The sequence below is a fragment of the Cryptomeria japonica genome, chromosome 5 (genome assembly GCF_030272615.1).
Source record: "Cryptomeria japonica chromosome 5, Sugi_1.0, whole genome shotgun sequence".
Lineage (NCBI taxonomy): Eukaryota > Viridiplantae > Streptophyta > Pinopsida > Cupressales > Cupressaceae > Cryptomeria > Cryptomeria japonica.
In genome coordinates this window covers 427,710,622-427,730,241 of record NC_081409.1, presented here as the reverse complement: position 1 = coordinate 427,730,241, position 19,620 = coordinate 427,710,622, and the positions used below count along the sequence as shown (strand labels likewise).

The 19,620-nt window shown below is 38.8% G+C and overlaps 1 protein-coding gene across 1 annotated transcript in view; it reads left to right on the top strand.

Annotated features, from left to right (window-relative positions):
• The first annotated feature begins 991 nt into the window (after window positions 1-991).
• The window catches only part of LOC131060433 (inositol 3-kinase), a 39,203-nt gene continuing 20,574 nt past the window's right edge, over window positions 992-19,620 (top strand). Inside the window, exon 1 of the mRNA XM_057993671.2 lies at window positions 992-2,150. Coding sequence (XP_057849654.1) covers window positions 1,266-2,150 — 885 coding nt within the window. The 5' untranslated portion in view covers window positions 992-1,265. The remainder of the gene's footprint in view (window positions 2,151-19,620) is intronic.

Here is a 19,620-nt window from a genome sequence, read left to right as displayed (position 1 = left end):
GCACATTGTGTCTAACACATCTTTGTCCACTCTGATTAAAAATATTTTTAAACTTATCCTTATGTGTTCAATACTCTTCATTGATCTCTCTCAACTCCAAAAGATCTTACATTTTTAGTTTTAACAATTAGTATTTAAAGCCATGAATTTTTTAATCTCTAATTGTGATTCGCTTATCATGACTTCTTTAACCACACTTAGATTACAAAATCACTAAACAAGACTCTCATTGCAACCACAAAAAATCCAACAACATTGCAAGAAAGACATCCCCTCTACAATCTTGTCAAAACTTTGATACCAAATGTTAAAAAATACAAGATAAATAGCCTTACAAAAATAATGTATGAGTTTAATCCAATTACGATGTGATTAGACCAACACTTTTATATCAATAAAATAATAGATAAGTAAAATAACAAATCAACAAACTCATAAAATGCAAACTATTACACTAGATATACATGGTGAGACCCTTATGGTTAAAAAATCCACCCCAAAAAGAGCCAAAATTGCATTATTTTCAAAAGATGAAGTATAATAATACATTTCAATTGAAGAATGAATAAATAATAAATAAATCCCTCCTTCACATGGATGTCTCCCTTGACCTTATTCCATGATGTTGAAAATAACTGATTTATCGTCTACATAATCAAATCAAATCACGATTACAAGACTTGGGACTTGGAAGGTGAATGACACACCCAACTCTAACAGTAAAAAGAATTTAATTCAAAATTAACATTCCTAAGAACAAATACATGATTGAAAAATGTTACATAAACATTCCTAAGAAAGAATACATCATTGAAAAAGGTACACACATTTTTATGAGTTGACTTAAAAGAACACGTCCCCTCACAATATTTTATTAGGAATATTAACAGGTTCGTTATACCATGGGGGTGGCAATGCCACATGCACATTTGTATATAATTGGAGCGAATAACTTAATTAAAAATGACATTACTTCAATTCAACTTTTGACCATATTTGAGTTCAACAAGATCTCTACTTGTCCAAAACACTTTTGAGTTACATAGGACTCGTTGCCACCATGCGTCGTCTTCCCTACCTTTAGAGAACAAGGAAAGAGAGATCATACGCAGAGCAAACACCTGGTGGGAAGGTTATTAAGAAAGATCGGTGGGATTCCTTGTTCCCAAATTTTATGGAAAACCAAATTCAGAATCGGAACCATCCAGCAGCACAAGGGGAGTGCAGGGCTCTGCAAATGTAATTGTAAAGTGGTATTTTTAGGGATGGAAGAGGAAAACGGTGTTGCAGTAATGGAGAAGGAAAAGGAGAAGAGGGCTCTGGTGGTGGGGCATTACTGCCACGATGTGCTTAAATTGGGATCTGGAGGGGAGGTTGAATCCTTGGGGGGCTCTGTTTCGTACATTACCAACATTTTGGACGCTTGCCGCCTCCCTTCCACCGTTGTCTCCAAAGTTGGATCAGATTTCGCCTACGCCGCTGCCACAGCCGCTCATCCGCCCTCTGCAATTCTCGCCGGCGCTAGAACCACACAATTTCACGCCGATTTCAGCCGCGGTCTCAAGGAGCGCCTGCTTCGAGTGAGCAATGCGTGCGAGCCGATTTTTCCCTCTGACATCCCTCCCGTGGACGAAAATAACAAGTTTTTGATTGCCCTGGCGGTGGGAGTCGCAGGAGAGATTGTGCCAGAGACACTGAAGCGGATGGTGGAGGTGGCAGAAGTGGTGGTGGCGGACATTCAAGCTTTAATACGGAGCATTGATGCGAGCGATGGCACGGTTGGGCTGCGCAACCTGTGCGAGACGGAGTTTTATGAGGTTTTGGAGGAAAGGAAGATCACTTACCTCAAGGCCTCCACGGTGGAGGCGGCGTATGTGGATATCGAGCGAGTGCGCCGCAATACTTGCCTCATTGTCACCAATGGTCCAGCCGGCTGCACGCTCTATCTCCGGGATCGTCATTTTCATGTCCCCGCTTTTCCTGCTCACGAACTCGATCCCACCGGCGCCGGCGACAGTTTTATCGCTGGCTTTTCTGCCGGCTTTATGCAAGGGTTACCCCTTCATTACGCTGCCCTCATGGGCAATTACTTTGGATCACTGGCGGTTGCTCAGATTGGCGTTCCTCGTTTCACTAACCATCACTTACAGGTAAATATGCTTTCTTTCCTACACTTAGTGCATTTTAAAATGGCTGTGGAAAATCAACAATTGGGGTGGGTTACAACTTATAATCGTTCGGGACTGATTTCATTTGGACTGGTGCTAACTTGGCTTTGTAGGGGATAAATTCGTAAACTATTCAAACTTTCTAGGATTTGGCGCTATTGTTCTATGATTTTCATATAGGATCGCCTCAAGGCATTTGAATTATGATTTTTCCACCTTTACTGCTAGTTAAAATTCTCATCAAGCCAATCAATTAAGCACAATACTTAGTTTTTTTGAGTAATGTTATATTTTCTAACATTGACTTCTAATTAACTGTTCCGTTTTCAGAAATGTATAAATTACTGGGGAGCAGCGGATGTTTACCTGATGAAGCAAACTATGATTTTTATTTATTACATTTTTTATTCTATGATTCACGAACTAAATATAACACATGTTTGTTCAACTTTGAATATTTTGGCCCAATGAAAACAAACCCCAATGCCTCCCTACTTTTGCCTTGGTAGATGATGCTGGGAGACTCTCCCTCTCAAATCAACTCACAAATTCAACAAAGAAACTAACAGGAAAATGCAAGACAAAATTCATCTTTTCTACTGATTTACTGAAAATGAGATTACAATGCCAATATGAAAATACAAAACTTCAGTCTTATTGGCTTCACATACAAATCTGAATTCTGATTTAAAAATCAGTAACACCTGCAAGCAAGAACTACAACAGCAAATTTACATTCAAATCTGATTTTTGCTCTCCAATGTACTCCTACACTTCCATCCTGCAAAAATTTAAATTGCTAACTCCGGCCCCCAATTTATAGAGATGTAATGGAGGGAAAACAACTATTGTTTTCCAAAACCATGAGTTTAAAATCACCTCCAAAATCCTACGCCAAGATAAGGAGGCTGTGCATAAACTGAGAAAATTGCATTAATCGCTCCACTTGAATTGCACATGGCCACCTCCATCTCAACTAGTCAAATTAGAAACTTCCATAACTTTCCTGGGACCAAAAATGGCCAGTCTGCTTGGGCTCCCAATTTTGAAGTGCATAAAATGACAAGTTTCAACATGAAGGATCATGGAAGGAAAGTTTCTTTCCACTCCCATATTGGACACTGAAATGGAATATTCTAAGCATATGCCTTGTAGATGCCGCTGACATGTGTTCATTTCCCAATAAAGCTGAAATCTTAGGATTTGGCCAAATATTTAATTAAATATTTAGGCCTTATTACATCATTTATTCGCCTAAAACATTTAAAACTAAACTATGGCAAAAATTAAATAAAATATTTTTGGTTGATGCAAGAATGCTCTTACACTCAAGATGCTCTTGCATCAGACACCTTGGGTAAGTGAAATGTTCCTTGAGTTGGTGACTCGCGAACATTTGAAAATTGTATGCTTGTTTTTTATCCACTTGTCTTCCTCATCCATTTGATTTTTCTTCCTCATCCCGCATTGAACTTCTCCAACTACACCTCCATTCATCTTTTCTCTTTTCTTCCTTCTCATGAAATTCAATCCACTATAGTCCATCTTGCACCAATGTTCATCCTTCCATTTTATGTCATCATTCTCAACATCTACATACAACATATCATCATCTTTATTATTAATAAAACTGAAAATTTTAACCATTACCTTTGTAGTATGTTCTTTCTCTACTGCTGTGATATGTGTTTCACCATTTTCTACTATGACATCTTCATCAATCTCAGCTACAACATATTGTAACACTTCTTTCATGCCTTCAAAAAGACATTTTTTAGCTGGAAACTCATTCTTCTCTTCTTTCTTGCCCCCCTGCACGAGGATCTTTTCTTCTTCAGTGCCATATGCATGTCACTCTGCTGCACCTTCTCTTTTATCTATATTCAAAACGTTACCTCACTTTCCTCTTTCTCGTCTCCTTTAAATAACTTTTCTATCTCCCTTATCGCCTCTTTCAGTAGGAGATCTTCTTCATCTTCACCAAATTTCTCATTAAAGATGGGGATAGTCAAAGAGCCCCACTTTCACTCCTCCATCTGTTTCATTTACTTCAGTCATAAACAAATCAGCATACATGCAAAAATAAAAAACTTGTCAACTATTTTCTTTTCCTCTTATCCACAACAATTGTAGGTTTTGTTTTCTCCAACTCGTCTCCACTTTCAGTTGTCCTTTCCAATACCTTCTTGTGCTCAAAGGGATTCCCAACTGCTGCTGCATTCTCCTCTTTCTCGTCCTCAACCTCTGCAACTTCATTATTTATTTCTTTAACTATATTTCTCTCCTCCACTATGCAATCTACATGACATTCTTTATTATAACTGTTCACATTTTTAACAAAACTATTTTGCATAGCCTCTATTCTATCCAATCTCAAATGGATGTCTATTATCATCTCATAAATTTTATTTTTCAGTTACTGCTTCATAGCTATCCACACAATTGGTCTCTTCAAAAGAATCTTCATTGTCTTTTTTAAATTCATCTTCACACTCAACTATCTGCAAAAACATCACATACATTCAACAACTATTCTCTACCCAACAAAATTCTGGAAGACACACCTCTCTCTTTGTGCACCTTGTACCCAGCCTCAACCTTTGTTGGAAAATAGTAACAAACTCGTGCACTCCACCCACAGAGCCTGGTGCCATACTACCTCATATTCGATGCTCAGTCTACATGCTTAGGAACACTGGCTTTGGTACCATTTGATGTAGGGAGACTGCCCCTCTCAAATCAGCTCACAAATTCAACAAAGAAATTATTAGGAAAATGAAAAACAAAATTCATCTTTTCTATTGATTTACTGAAAATGTGATTACAATGCCAATATGGAAATACAAAACTTAAGCCTTATTGGCTTCACATATAAATCTGAAATCTGATTTAAAAGTCAGTAACACTTGCAAGCAAGAACTATGACAAATAATTTACATTCAAATCTGATTTTTGCTCTCTAGTGTGCTCCCACACTTCTATCTTGCAAAAATCCCACCACAAGATATGGAGGCTGCCTATAAACTTAGAAAATTACATTAATTTCTCCACTTGAATTGCACATTGCCACCTCCATCTTAACCAGTCAAATTAGAAACTTCCGTAACTTTCTCGGGACCTGAAATAGGCAAAGTGTACTTGGGTGCCAAATTTGAAACGATGAAATGCATAAAATGGCAAGTTTCAACATGAAAGATCATGGAAGGAAAGTTTTTTTCCACTCCCATATTGGATGCCAAAATGAAATATTCTGAGCTTATGCCTTGTAGATGCCACTGACATGTGTTCATTTCCCAATTAAGCTTAAACCTTAGGACATGGCTAAATATTAAATTAAATATTTAGGCCTTATTACATCATTTATTCACCTAAAAACTTTTAAAGCTAAAGTATAGCAAAAATTAAATAAAATGTTTTTGGTAGATGCAAGATTGCTCTTACACCCCAAGATGCTCCTCCATCAGTACAGCTGGGATCTACTAATATACAGTACATCAGATTTCACACTGTATTCAAGTGTTTCCTCTATTATTCCCACAAACTGCATGTACGGGGTTACTTGTGCAGTTCAAATCTGAGACCTCACTCTCACTGAGGCATTGTATTACTTCTGCATCCTAAGGACTGAACCTTTGTTTAGTTTTGGAATTATAACTAGTAGAGTATTATGACTTGGCCATCTACATTATTTTCTTTAATGCAAGTTTTTAAAAGTCCTCTAGATCCAGATCTTGCATTTAGCATCTTTCATTGGGCATCATGATTTGTATTAACAATGAGTTGCCTCCAACTTTGAAAAGTAGAAAAAAAAAATACATTTTGTTTCACATCCATATAAGGTCGTTGAATTAGCAAGTTGCACAGATTAGACTCAACGAAATGTATGTTACTTGCCAGTCAGCAAAAATTATAAAAGAGAGTAAATGATTTCAAAGAAACCTTTATGCAAAACTGAGCATTATTTTTTTCATGGTTTTGAAGATCTTGATTCAAAAGTATCTTGTAGAGTTATTGTCTTGTTTTCTCTTGCCCATGACTGTTGCTGACCTTTTTCGCTCATGGTTCAGTGTTTGAAGCTTCTGTTTGTGTCATATACCACTTTTAGGTCTTTGAATCTATACATTGCATATTGAACTGGTAGGCTGTCATGATTTTGTCTTTTTTCTTCATATTTGGTGTTGTTTACTGTTTCATATTAATGGTGATAGCATTGTGCTGAGTTGTGGTTGATTTTTTTGGCTGCCATCCCATGTTGGGAAAATATCCAAGTATAAAACTCTAAAACCATGCAAAAGCGCTAAAAACTTCTACACATCACACTTTGTGACTTGTTTTGATTAAGTAAAAGCAGGTATTTGAAAGGTACCCGAACCTTTTACAAGCTAGGAAAACAGAAATGCTAAAAAAAGTGCCTGATCACTTCAAAAAGACAAAATGAACCCACCGGATGGGCACAACTTAATACATCATTACATTAAAAACTCGGAATAGACAGCAAAGAGACAGAACCAAGGACAGCAAGTGGAACTAAATACTATTCAGAATTTCCTCAGCGTGAACAACCATTTGTTTCATGTTGTTCGCTGAGGTCTTCATATCCTCCAGCTCACGACCATCGATGTCGACCTTATTCTTTGTGTTGGCTCTGGTCCTCCTTTCATGACCCTTCTTGTTCACCTGCTCTTTATCACCATCCTTCTCTGCATTATTCTCGAACCTGTTGATAAAGATGTTCATGTTGTCCACCGAAGATTTGAGGATTTGGAAATTTTGATCAGCAAGCTGCTTGACATTGTGCTCTAGCTTGTCAATTCTGCTGCCAAAATCTTTCAGTTTGTTTTCCATTTCCTTTCTATCTCCCATCTCATTGACCTTTTTTTCCGTTGCTAAGATTTTACCAACCATACATTCAATAGCTTGCGCATTATGCAGAACGGCCACTAACTCTTTAACATGCTCCGCCAAGGGCTTGTCACCAACTGTAATTCTTGCCATGGCTTGTGTATCAGTTTTCAAACTATCAATATCCTTCACCATAGTAGCAATGGTCTCACAGAAAGCCTTAACAGTATCTTTTTCACCACTATCACTTTGACCCCCTTTTTCCTCGTTATGCAGACTAGTGGTATTCACAGTCTCCAAATTATCCTTAACCGGGTTACCCTCCCCTTCTTTGTCCTGACTATCGATCCTCTTATTTTCATCATCCTCCTCCTCAGATTCAACCAAAACATAATTGAGATCAGAATTGCTACCCATTTTAGTGTTCTTTTTCTGAGCCTTCTTTCCAGAGGCTTTCCCTTTCCTCTTTTTAACAGGTTTTTCCTCAAGGGATTCAGTTTCAGAATCCGACATTTCAGATTTCACAATAATCCTCCTCTTCTTGGCCCTAATCCTCCCTTTTTTGCTAGTTTCTTCTGACTCTCCCTCGGTCTCTGAATCAAAGTTGAAACCACTATCCTTACTTTCCGTAGTCTCATCTCTAACATTTTTGCCTTTAATAGGCATTTTCAATGCACTTCCCCTTTAGCATTTTATAAACCAGTGTTGAAATGTGGCGACTGATCAGCATAGTACTGTACACTTAGCACGTATCCTCGCCACATAAGCCAGCAAAGAGATGATTTGGTTGCAATGTTTTTTGAAGGAATTGGGTCAGACACAAGAGGATAGCCCATTGTATACTGATAGCTAGAGTGCCATTCATCTTGCGAAGAACTCTGCTTTTCATTCAAGGACAAAGCACATTCAGCTCAGGTACCACTTCATCCGGACTATTTTGGAGGAGGGTCAGTTACGGCTTGAGAAGATTCACACAAGTGAGAATCCTGCCGATATGTTCACAAAGGCAGTTCCACAGGAGAAGCTGATTTCTTCATCAGTTTCTGTTGGTCTTCTTGATTGATAATTGTGGAATTTATACCAGTCAAGTCCTAGTGTTTTATCCAGCGGATGTTGCATGTACAGTGGTGTCGTGTAGTATCCGTCTCCAAGTGGGAGATTGTTCGATGTGGAGCCTGATCAGTCTCCAAGTGGGAGATTGTTGAAATGTGGCGACTGATCAGCATAGTACTGTACACTCAACACGTTTTTTGCCGTTTTTTGTTGATGAAAACCGACATTGTAATAAAACCCTAAAAAAGGCCGACTTTGTTTGTTGCCCTAAAAACGCATGTTATAAGCGGCTGGGATGCTTAAGGCATTGGAAGGGTTGACTTACTGTTTTTGCTGGATAATAAGAAAGATTGGACGACTGTGTATGGTGGATGTAACCCATTCTGGGTGAACCACGTTAAATCTCTGTGTTATCTGTGTCCTGTTTTATTTCTTTATCTTTTGTATTTAAAATCTGCATATAATTGTTAGTTCATATTTGCTTCGGATCTGCTTGAAACCCTAACAACCAGGACCATAAGCCCCTGGTGGAGGGCATGATCACCTTTAGGGTCCTTCTGGATCTCCTTTATAGTATGATCCATTGAACAGGCAAGGTAATAGGGAAGGCTAACCCTTTCTCCATGACGGAAATGGTTGAGAAGGACGAAGTGATGCCCATATGCCCTGGTAAACCTACCATCTAAGGTAATATATTCAATAGAAGCAAATAAGACAAACCTTCATGGCCTGCAAATTCTCTTCGGGGAGTGGTAGGAGTTGTCAATTTTGATCATCTTTCTTCTCTCACCATCCGTAACAGGAAACTTGTCTGCTACTTTATCTGATATCCCTCTGTCCCTATAAAATTTCATACCCTCGGTAGTCATCCCCGTGGCCTCAGCGATAACCTCTTCGTCTACATTCATCATATGTGATCCAATCAAAATTTTTCCATTTTTCCAGTTCTTGATGAAATAGTTGGTGATTGTGGGGTCCTTCCCATTTAGTCGTTCCATGAAAACATTGAGACCCCCCTGCTGAAGGATACCCCAGACTTCTTTGTTCTTTCTACATTCAGAGCAGGAAGCAGGTTCAAATCTCTTCTTGTTACCTCCCATTTTTCCAGCACCTTCCTTGCAATGCCTTCTCTCGTTTTGATAACTTTTCCTCTGGTTTCTGTGGTTATTCTGTAAGAGCGCCCATAATCCGTGCCAAATAATAATGATATGACACCTATTTAATAGCTCATTATCTTCAAGCAAGCTCTGCATCGAAAAAGGCGGAGAGGTCATTAGAAATAATGATTAAAAGTACCACGTTGCCTTGTATAGCTTCGGTCTCGATTGAGCAAGGATTTCATTTCACTTGCAATCTCCATTTCACCATAACTAGTAATGATGTCTCTCGATTGGCAAGCCAAGTTGGCTGCCCAATCAACGCAAGAGTTGGCCTCCCTGTAAACATGTGTAAAAGCACACATTTCAAACTCTTCGCTGATTTTCCTAGTAGCTTTAATAGCATTACTAATCGACCATGATGGCGGGAATTTCATATTTAAATAATTGATAATGTTTAAGGAGTCTCCTTCACACCAAACTTTAGTGCAATTGGCTTCTTTGGCAAGGATAATCCCATGATAAGCCGCCATGGCTTCGGCAACATGGTTGGTCTGATTTCCTATAGGAATACATTTTATGGTTTTACATATTCCCCATTCATCCCTTAGGGCCACTCCACATCCTGCAACCCCCAGGTTTCCCTTAGAGGCCCCATCAAAATTGATTTTCATCCATCCCCTAGGCAGGCTGGTCCATATCACTCCCTCTCTAGGATTACTCTGGATGCCCTCTTGAGCTTTTAATCTCCATTTTTTATAGACAAATTGATCCTCCTTAGTGTTAGGATTATCAATACCACCTATAATATTCATATTTTCTACTATACTTCTTCTTATTTTTTCAAACACAATGTTAGCTCTAGTATTCTTTTCTCTAAAAATTCTATCATTTCTCTCTTTCCATATACCCGAGCACATGTGAGGTAAAGCAATTCTCCATAGTAAGGTAGTGGTTTTGTTTTTTGAAGGATGATGCCATGACTTGAAAATCTCCTAAATCGAGTTGGGGAAGTTCCAACTGATATTGAATTGATCCAGACAACTTCCCCAAACATCAGCTGAGAAGGGGCAATGAAAGAGCATATGATTTATTGTCTCCTCATTCTGCTTACAGAGTGTACAGAAACTTGGCATGCTGATACCTCTTTTTCTGATATTCTCTGTTGTAAGAATTTTGTCTTGAAGGGCTATCTAAAAGAAAATGTTGATCTTGGGGGTAAGACCTTTCACCCATGCTTTAGCCCAGCAAGGACTTTCCATGTTATTGTACTGTTGATGATAAAGAGATGCCATAGTAAAAGTACCACTAGCTATGAGTTTCCAAATTAACTGGTCTTCTTCTTCAATCCTCACCATTGAGTTCATGACTTTGTTCAAACTACCCAAAGACTGATCCACTTGAGATAAGTCTTTCCACTGTCCATCTTTCCAATAATCCTCCACCTTGGTTCCAAATCTTTCCTTGCATTGGTTCTGATATCTGTTCCACTCAGGGTTTTCATTTAAAGGGAGCTCCAAAAGCCAAGGGTCCTCCTAGAACTGAATAAGATTCCCTTTCCCCAACTTCCATTTTGTGCCTTTGATAATTAAGTCTCTAGTCCTAGAGACATTTTTCCAAATATTGGATCCAATTGGGATAATCTCCGCTTTGAGGAAACTTTGAAGATTCCGACATTGGCTTTTATATTTGTTGTCCCATATTTTTTTCCACTCTCCTTGATTTCTATATCCTCTCCAAATTTGCTTGGCCATAAGGTATTCATTTATGTCTCTTATTCTTCTAAGGCCCAGACCGCCTTTATTCATAGGTTTACAGACCTTCTCCCAAGCAATTAAGTTCATTCTCTTCTTCTCCTCAACCCCTGTCCATAAAAAGGATCTCTGAATTTTTTCAATGGCCTCAGCATACTTAGTAAGAATCCTAAACAGACTGATGGCATAGAGAGGGATACTTTGAAGAGTGGTTTTTAGCAATTGAACCTTACCTGCTTGACTAAGTAGAGCTCCCTTCCATCCAGACAGCTTTTTATGGAATTTATCCACCAAGGTTCCCCAAAAGGTATCCGGAGGATCTTGACCTAAGGGGAGCCCCAAATAGGAGGCAGGCAAGCTACCAATTTGGCCACCCAGAATGTTACTAATTTTAATCCTCCTTCTCTTCGGGGTATTGATAAAATAAACAAAGCTTTTAGACCAGTTTATAAGCTGACCAGTAGCCTCTCCATAGTTATCCAAAGCCTTTTTTAGTCTTCTAGCGTCCTTCATAGTGGCTTTTCCCATTATTATAGAATCATCAACAAACTGCTGATGAGAGCATATTTGATCTGCTGAAGAAGGATTCAAACCACAAAACTCCCTTTTCTCAACCAGCTTTCCAATACATCTCCCCAAACATTCCGCCATGATGATAAAGATCATTGGAGATAGAGGGTCCCCTTGCCTGAGACCTCTTGAAGCTTTAAAGAAAGGAGAGAGGGATCCATTCATTAACACAGAGAAAGTAGCCGAAGAAACAAGTTGCTTGATAAGGCCAACACTCCTAGGATTAAAACCAAAAGCAGAAAGAAAATCCATCATAAAATCCCAATCCACTCTGTGAGATTTTGCCAAGATCAAGAGGCAATGGAAAGCACAAATAAGAGAGAACAAAATATATGATAGAAATAAACTGTATTCTATCAAGATGAAACTACTGATCAACTGGATCGTCAATCGTTTTTTATATACAATGAATATGAGTCTGCTTATATAGGCAAGGCTATATGGATATTTGAGCACACAAACATGACATGTGGCTCAATAAGAAACAAGGGTAGGTAGGAAATAGGTATGGTAGTTAGGAGAAACAATATAATATTCCACATGAGGTGGATCACCCACTGAATGTGGAGTGTAACAACAAGATCACACCATAAAAGGTGGAAATTCTCTTACACACACTATCCCAATATGGCACAAACATCCAAGTGTCTCATATCCAAACTACTATGAAATGCATGTACCTAAGTAAACTTAAGTAAGGTGTAATAATATCCAAGATGAATAATTATTTACACCAACACCCCCCCTTAAGTGCAACTTAGGGAAATGCACTTAAGACTACAATGCAACTAAGCAATGCAAGATGGGTCCCGGCTACGAGGCCATGTTAGGTACCCATGTACAAATGCAAATGCATGAAAAACAATGCAAGGAAACCTCTCACAAAGCGGGGAAAGAGAGAAAACCCCAATGGGAAAAAACCCTCCCCCAAAAGAGAGATGAAAACTAGATACAAAGAACTCTCATAGAAGTATGTGAAGGACAAAACCCCATGTGAGGAAAAAGTCCCCCCCATATGAGAGAAGAAGAAGAGAGACTAGAAATCCCCTCCTCAATGTGGAATTTGCACCAATGATAGAAGCTCGAAGATGAATGAAGAAACTGCTCCATGAACGTCGAACAACATTCCTCCCCTTAGGAAGAAACAAAACCAAAGGTGTATCCATGAAGTCTCCCCAACCATGAAGGGAAGATGAAGCAAAAATACTCATGATGAAAGGAATCTCTGAAAACTGCTCAAGTGTCCCCATGTTGATGCTGAAAGATACCCCCTCCAAAGGTGGTAAACTGTGCCACACTGCTGAAAAAGGTACTCCAAGATCTAGTGGAGAAGAATGTAGAACAATATCCAAAGACTCATATGTCTCCTCAAAAGATAAAGAGACCTCCTCCAAGTGTTGTACAAAAGTATCCACAATCATGTCAACCTCTAAAGATTGATCATGTAGAGAATGCACAAGAGGGTTAGAGTGACCCCTCACAACAATCAAAGAAGGATCATCTTCATCAAAGAGAAGATGAATGTCATCAATGGTGTCTCCCAAATCTGCAATGTAGGAGTCCACAAACAAACTTGCAATGTCTATCAAGTAGGCATCCTAATCAACTGAAATTGGAAGACATGAAATATCTTGCTGCACTGAATCACAAGAAGGCAAAACTGTCGCACTAGCTGCATCATTAGGTGCAATAGGTGGTGTGATATCAATAGAAGGAGATGAAATGCAAGGCTCAAGAACGGGGTCACATGTGAGAATCCCCAAGTTCAAATGCCCAAAGTTCTCAAAATCTGAATCATCAACATAGGAAGAATCAACCTCATCAATAGGACCAAAATCTGAAAAACAGTACAACCGAGATGCATGATCAACCACCCCAGTTGCAATGATAGCTCCACTCTCTAAGTCTCTAATGATAACTGAATCAGGTGTAAGCTCCACAGTTTTCCTAGTTGCCCCATGTGTGATTTGATAGATGGAAAGAAGATTATTTGTCAAGTGGGGTACACACAACACATCATTGAAGGAGTTATCACCAATGGCAATAGATCCTTTCCCAATCACATCCATGTATGTATGATTGCCCATCAAAATCTGTGGCATGTGGCAAGGCTCAAATGTAGAAAACATAGACTGCGAAGATGCCATATGATGAGAAGCCCCTGAATCTAGAAGCCATCTCCCTGAATCATGACTTGTAGTAGCACAAAGAGCTTGTCCCTTTCCTTTATCTATCCCAAAAGAGTGATCCTTTCCTTTATCTTTGGAAGAAGAAGCCGATGTAGACATTCTAGAAGGTAGGTTGATTCTATTCTTCTCAAGAAGATTCTTCAACTCATCAATATCCTTCTTATAACAATGATGTTCATCATGTCCTGACTTCTTGCAATATCCACAAAAAAGATTGTCTTTATAAGATTTCCTCTTAGGTGAGAATGGTGAATCACCTTGTTGTGGAGAGGAAGATTGTGCTCCATCTTGTTGTGGTTTAGACTTAGGTTGCTTTTGATTCTTACCTTTTCCTTGATTACTTTGATTCCCTTTGTTAGCCACCAAAGCTTGTGACTTTGAAGATTTGAGAATCCCCATCGTGGTCAACTTAGATTGCTCAAATATCAACATCTCCGTGAATGAATCAAATGAGGGAGAAGTGTATGAGGATTCTTGAGCTAATCTATGGGTGTGAAAGCTAGATACAAAGGCTGCATACTCTCAAGGAAGCTTGTCCAACAAGTTATAAACCAATTGAGCATCCTTTTTGTCAATTCCACAATCCTTTAGCTTTGCTCTTAGCTCAGTTGCTTTTGTTACATAATCTTGGATTGTATCAAAATCCTTGGGATCCAAAGTTGTGAGTTCACTATCAAGCTTGTAGCCCTTAATCTCATCAACTTGACCATACAATTTCTTAAAAATACCCCAAGCCTCTTTAATTGTTGTACACTTATCAATGTGAAAAATGAGGTCATCTGATACATACTTTCTAAGAGTTCCAAGTGCCATAGCATTCTTAGTAAGTCATTCAATTTGAGCATTAGGATCAGCCTTAGGATCAGGTGGTGCTGTAATAGTTTCATTTACATAATAAATGAGTCCTTTTTCCATTAGTTTACTCCATGCCTTAATTTTCCATGATGCATAATTATGAAATTTAGGAGAACCCATAGCACCAAAATGAAAAAACACAAGATAGAGAGGCACAATCACACAAGACACCCCCCCCCAAAATACTCAATCAAGAAATCCCCCCAAAATGGTGATTTTGACACTTTATACTTAGTGCGTATACAATGGGCCACTTGCAAAACAAGACAAAGTGGACTTCTGATTTCAATTTACAACTTCTCAAAATGAGATCTAAGAGACTTCAACAAATACTACTAGTGATCTAAACTAAGATCCAAGCAAAATGCAAGTACCAAATATGCCAAAAATGGCCAAATACTGAAAGTACAATTTCTATTTAAAATCACTGCAAATAGATAGCAGATTATGAAAGTAGATGAAAAAATATGCACTTTCAAAAAAAACGGCACCCGAAAAGGAGTCCATATGAGCCCAAACGAAGCCTCCAAAGTTGTAAAAATCGGGATTTCGCGATTTCCAAAAAATCTGTATCCGAAAATCAGAAAAATTCTGCACCACTGTACAGATCACGAAATTCTACCCCAAAACAAAAAAAATTGCTCGAAAAAACGAGTCCGGATGAGTGAGATATCGCTATTTGAAAATTGCTTACAAAATTATAATTTCTGGAAAATTTTCGTCGTAGCGTCAAACTTCAAATGCCTATAGATTTGGCCTCCGAAGTCCGATTTTGATGAAACAAAAGGCAAAACTGACCTTTTTGGTCCTCCTCAATCCAATGGTAACCTCAGATTTGACCCATCAAGCTCCAATAAAAACCTGCAATAGAAAACTCCAAAATGCAAACCCCAAATAGCATCAAATTTCTCTCAATTAGCAAACCAATGACACTCTAATGGCTCTAATACCATGTGAGACATGGACAAGATCTGATACCATGTGAGATTTTGCCAAGATCAAGAGGCAATGGAAAGCACAAATAAGAGAGAACAAAATATATGATAGAAATAAACTGTATTCTATCAAGATGAAACTACTAATCAACTGGATCGTCAATCGTTTTTTATATACAATGAATATGAGTCTGCTTATATAAGCAAGGCTATATGGATATTTGAGCACACAAACATGACATGTGGCTCAATAAGAAACAAGGGTAGGTAGGAAATAGGTATGGTAGTTAGGAGAAACAATATAATATTCCACATGAGGTGGATCACCCACTGAATGTGGAGTGTAACAACAAGATCACACCATAAAAGGTGGAAATTCTCTTACACTATCCCAATATGGCACAAACATCCAAGTGTCTCATATCCAAACTACTATGAAATGCATGTACCTAAGTAAACTTAAGTAAGGTGTAATAATATCCAAGATGAATAATTATTTACACCAACACACTATCATAGGCTTTAGAGAGGTCAAGTTTTAGAAAAAAACCTTCTTTTTTAGAAAAGGCTAGAGAATGGATATTTTCATGAACAGAGATAATAGAGTCCAAAATTTGCCTTCCCGGGACAAAACCACTTTGCTGAGGCGAAATAATGGAAGGAAGCAAATTTAGAATTCTAGAGGTAAGGACCTTAGAGATAATCTTATAGAGAGAGTTGCATAAGCTTATAGGTCTGAAAAGATCCATTGAATCTGCCCCCATCTTTTTGGGTATAAGAGCTATAAAAGTACCATTAACTTCTTTCAAAAGTTTTCTAGCACCAAAAAACTCTTTCACAGCTTTGGTAACATCATCTCCAATAATATGCCAGTACATTTGGAAGAAGAACATGGGAAAGCCGTCCGGACCTGGGGCTTTGTTGCCCTCAAAGGACTTAACAGCTGTCAGAATTTCATCATGGGAAGGAATGGCAGTTAAACGATCATTCTGATCTTCCCCCAAAATGGTAGGTATACTGTCTAGAAGTTCCCTTTGGGCCTGTATATTCAAATTCTGATCCTTAGCAAGTAAATTAGAGAAAAAATCCATAGCAGCCTTGCTCATGGAATCATCATCTTCAACACATCTGCCATTCACTTTAATCTGTACAATTCTATTTATGGCCTTATGTCTTAGGGTGGACATATGCAAGTATTTAGTGTTCCTATCCCCCTCCTTTAACCAGACATTTCTCGATCTTTGTTTCCAGTAGGTTTCCTCTTTAGCTATTATTTCATGATATCTCATAAGAATAGCATCTTCAGTGTTTCTAGACATATAGGTGTAACCATTGTTCTGTATCTCATCCTGGATTTCCTTGAGTTCTAAGAGGGTTGTCGCTTTTGAGGTAAAGATGTTCCCAAAGCAATCCTTATTCCACTTCTTGACATTGTCTTTAACATTCTTCAACTTTTTGACCACTTTATACATGGCATTGCCTTCAATATTGACTTGCCACCAGTCCTTAATCTTACTTTCCAGATCTGGGTGTCTAGTCCACATTTTTTCAAATCTATAAGGGAAATGTCTCCTTCTATTCTTTACTTCAGCCGTGAAGGTTATAGGGTAATGATCTGATCCTGCCCTTATGTGAGAAGATAAAGAACATTCATGAAGATTAAACCAATCTAAGGAAAGAAGAGCTCTATCAAGTGTAACCTGAATCAAATTATCACCACTTCTTCTATTAGTCCAAGTGTATTTGACTCCTTGCAACTCCAGATCATGAATGGCATTATTGTTTATAAAGTCCATTAGGTCCAATCTGCTATCCAGATTAGCATGACTCCCTCCCTTTTTCTCATTTTCTTTCAAGGGAGTGTTGAAATCTCCCATAATTATCCAGCTGTACTCAGCAAACCTTCTTCTCAGCCCAGTAAGATATCTCCACATCTCGCTTCGCCCAATCTTAGTGTTAGGAGCATAAACATTAGTTAGGACCCATGTAGTGCAATTCTTAATGTGCTTAAATCTAATACAGGCCAAATTGTTGTCTTGAATTAACACCTCTCCTTCTATATTGTTTTTGTTCCAGAAAGTAACAATTCCTCCCGAAGCACCTTCTGAACTACCTCCGCTGACTCTTCCGTTTTTGAAAATATTCAAACTTTCAACTTTATCTTTAACCATCTTAGTTTCTTGAATCAAAAAAATGTCAGGGTATTTGTCTCTAATCATGTTTCTAACTAAATTATGTTTGTGAGGACTATTAAGTCCCCTAATATTCCAGGAGATGATTTTCATGGATTTTTAGAAATACCTGCCTCAAAGATGGTTCTTTGGGTACCATCTGCTAAATTCCTGCTTGTTTCCAATGATCTTTTTTTGGCATTTGAGTGTCTCCCTGGAGAAGTGTGTTGCGCTCCCACATCACCAAGCCTGCTTCTAGTGTTTCTAGTCAGCGTACTATTTACTGGGTTATTGTTATTCTTTTTTTTGTTCTTGTTCTTTCTTTTATCCTCTGCTACTTCTTCGTCCTCCTGCTTTGTTTCATTCTTCCCCAGTGCCTTTTTTATGTCCTCTTCATCTCCCCATTTTGGATCTTGTTCCTCCGAATAGGCCAACTTTCCCTTTGCTAGGGTGGTTAATGAGATTTCCGATAGCCCTTGGCCCAAAATGGTATCAGGTTGGGCCTCCTGGAACCAGTCTATTTCTTTATCTTGATCTTGAGATTTTGAAACAAGGTTGAAGTTATCTCCTTCCTCTTTATTATCTGTGGGTTTTTTATCTGCTTTCTCTACCTCTGTCTTGTCCTCTTTCTGATCCTCTTGTTGAGTGTTGTCTTTTTCTTTGTGTACTGAGTCCTTAACACCTTGTTCCAACATCTGAATCTTTAGTTCATTACCCACTTCACTGGTGATTTCTTCCTCCACCTGTTCTATCTGAGACTGCTTCTCCTGATTAAGATCATTGGATTCTCGAGCTTTTAGTGGCTTGTCCACTTTTTTCCAAACCTTAGTTTGGATATGGGGTTTATCCTCTATCGATGGACATTTTTTAGCCCAGAGTCCCACTTTTTTACAGTGAAAACAGGCAAAGGGGATTGTTTCATAAACAATATTCTGTTTCCACTTCCCCAGTTTTGATTCTATCTCTATTTCCTCTGGCATGTTTGTATCAAGTCCAACTCCAACACAGATCCTAGCATAGATCAGCCTTCTTCTAGAAGCCGTGATCTGATCAATAGCGATAAGCTCCCCAAAGGTGTTGGCAATTCCTGCAAAAATGTCTTCCTCCCAGAATTCCATTGGGAGCCCGGGGAGCTTGACCCACACCGGGACTTGGGCCAAAAAATTCTTTCCTTTCGCTACATTAGGGTACCACTTCTGGATGTACATGATGTATTTGCCTATTGCCCAAGATCCACTACATAGAATGTTTCTTCTATCCTCATCGCAAGAAAAGGAGAAGGATAGACAGCCTTTGTTCATTGCTACCACATCAACCTGACTTTTTAGGTTCCACTTTCTTTTGACAAATCCACGAACTATTTCTATGTTAGGTCTAGATCCAAAGAAATAACCAATCAAAGTATTTTCCATTCTAGCGATGTTTTGATCAATGATTTGGTCAGGAACAACGATAGCAAACTTGCCCTGAGACACATTCGAGGAGTTTTTAACAGGAGGCGTTGAGGAATTACCTTTAGGCTTAATCCCAAACAACGAGGACCACTTACTTGTTTGTCCATTGGGTCCCCCTTTAGGGTCCGTTGACGAAAGAATCTTTTTCGGATGATCTTTTCCTTCCACTGTGTTCTCTGAAACAAAAGTCGTTTGCTGTCCTTGGGCTCCTTCCGAGTTGTCGTCTTCTGTTTTTGAAGTTTGAACCTGCCCTTTCCCGCTCTCTATTGCTAACTGCTCTTCACGTGGTGTTGGTCCTCCCCCTGGGTCCCCCAAATTCACGGGATCATCGGGGTCCTTACCATCTGAACCTCCTCCTTCAGCAGGAATCTTTGAATCATCTGCCGCATGCTGTCCTGATGCCGATCCAGAATTCCAGCTCAAATTTGAATTCTGGAACCACCCGCCCTCCATTGTCTCCCTTACTGCATCAAACATTTGCACTAGTTACACTTTGTGACTTGTTGTGCCATTTTGTTATGTTTAAATGTTG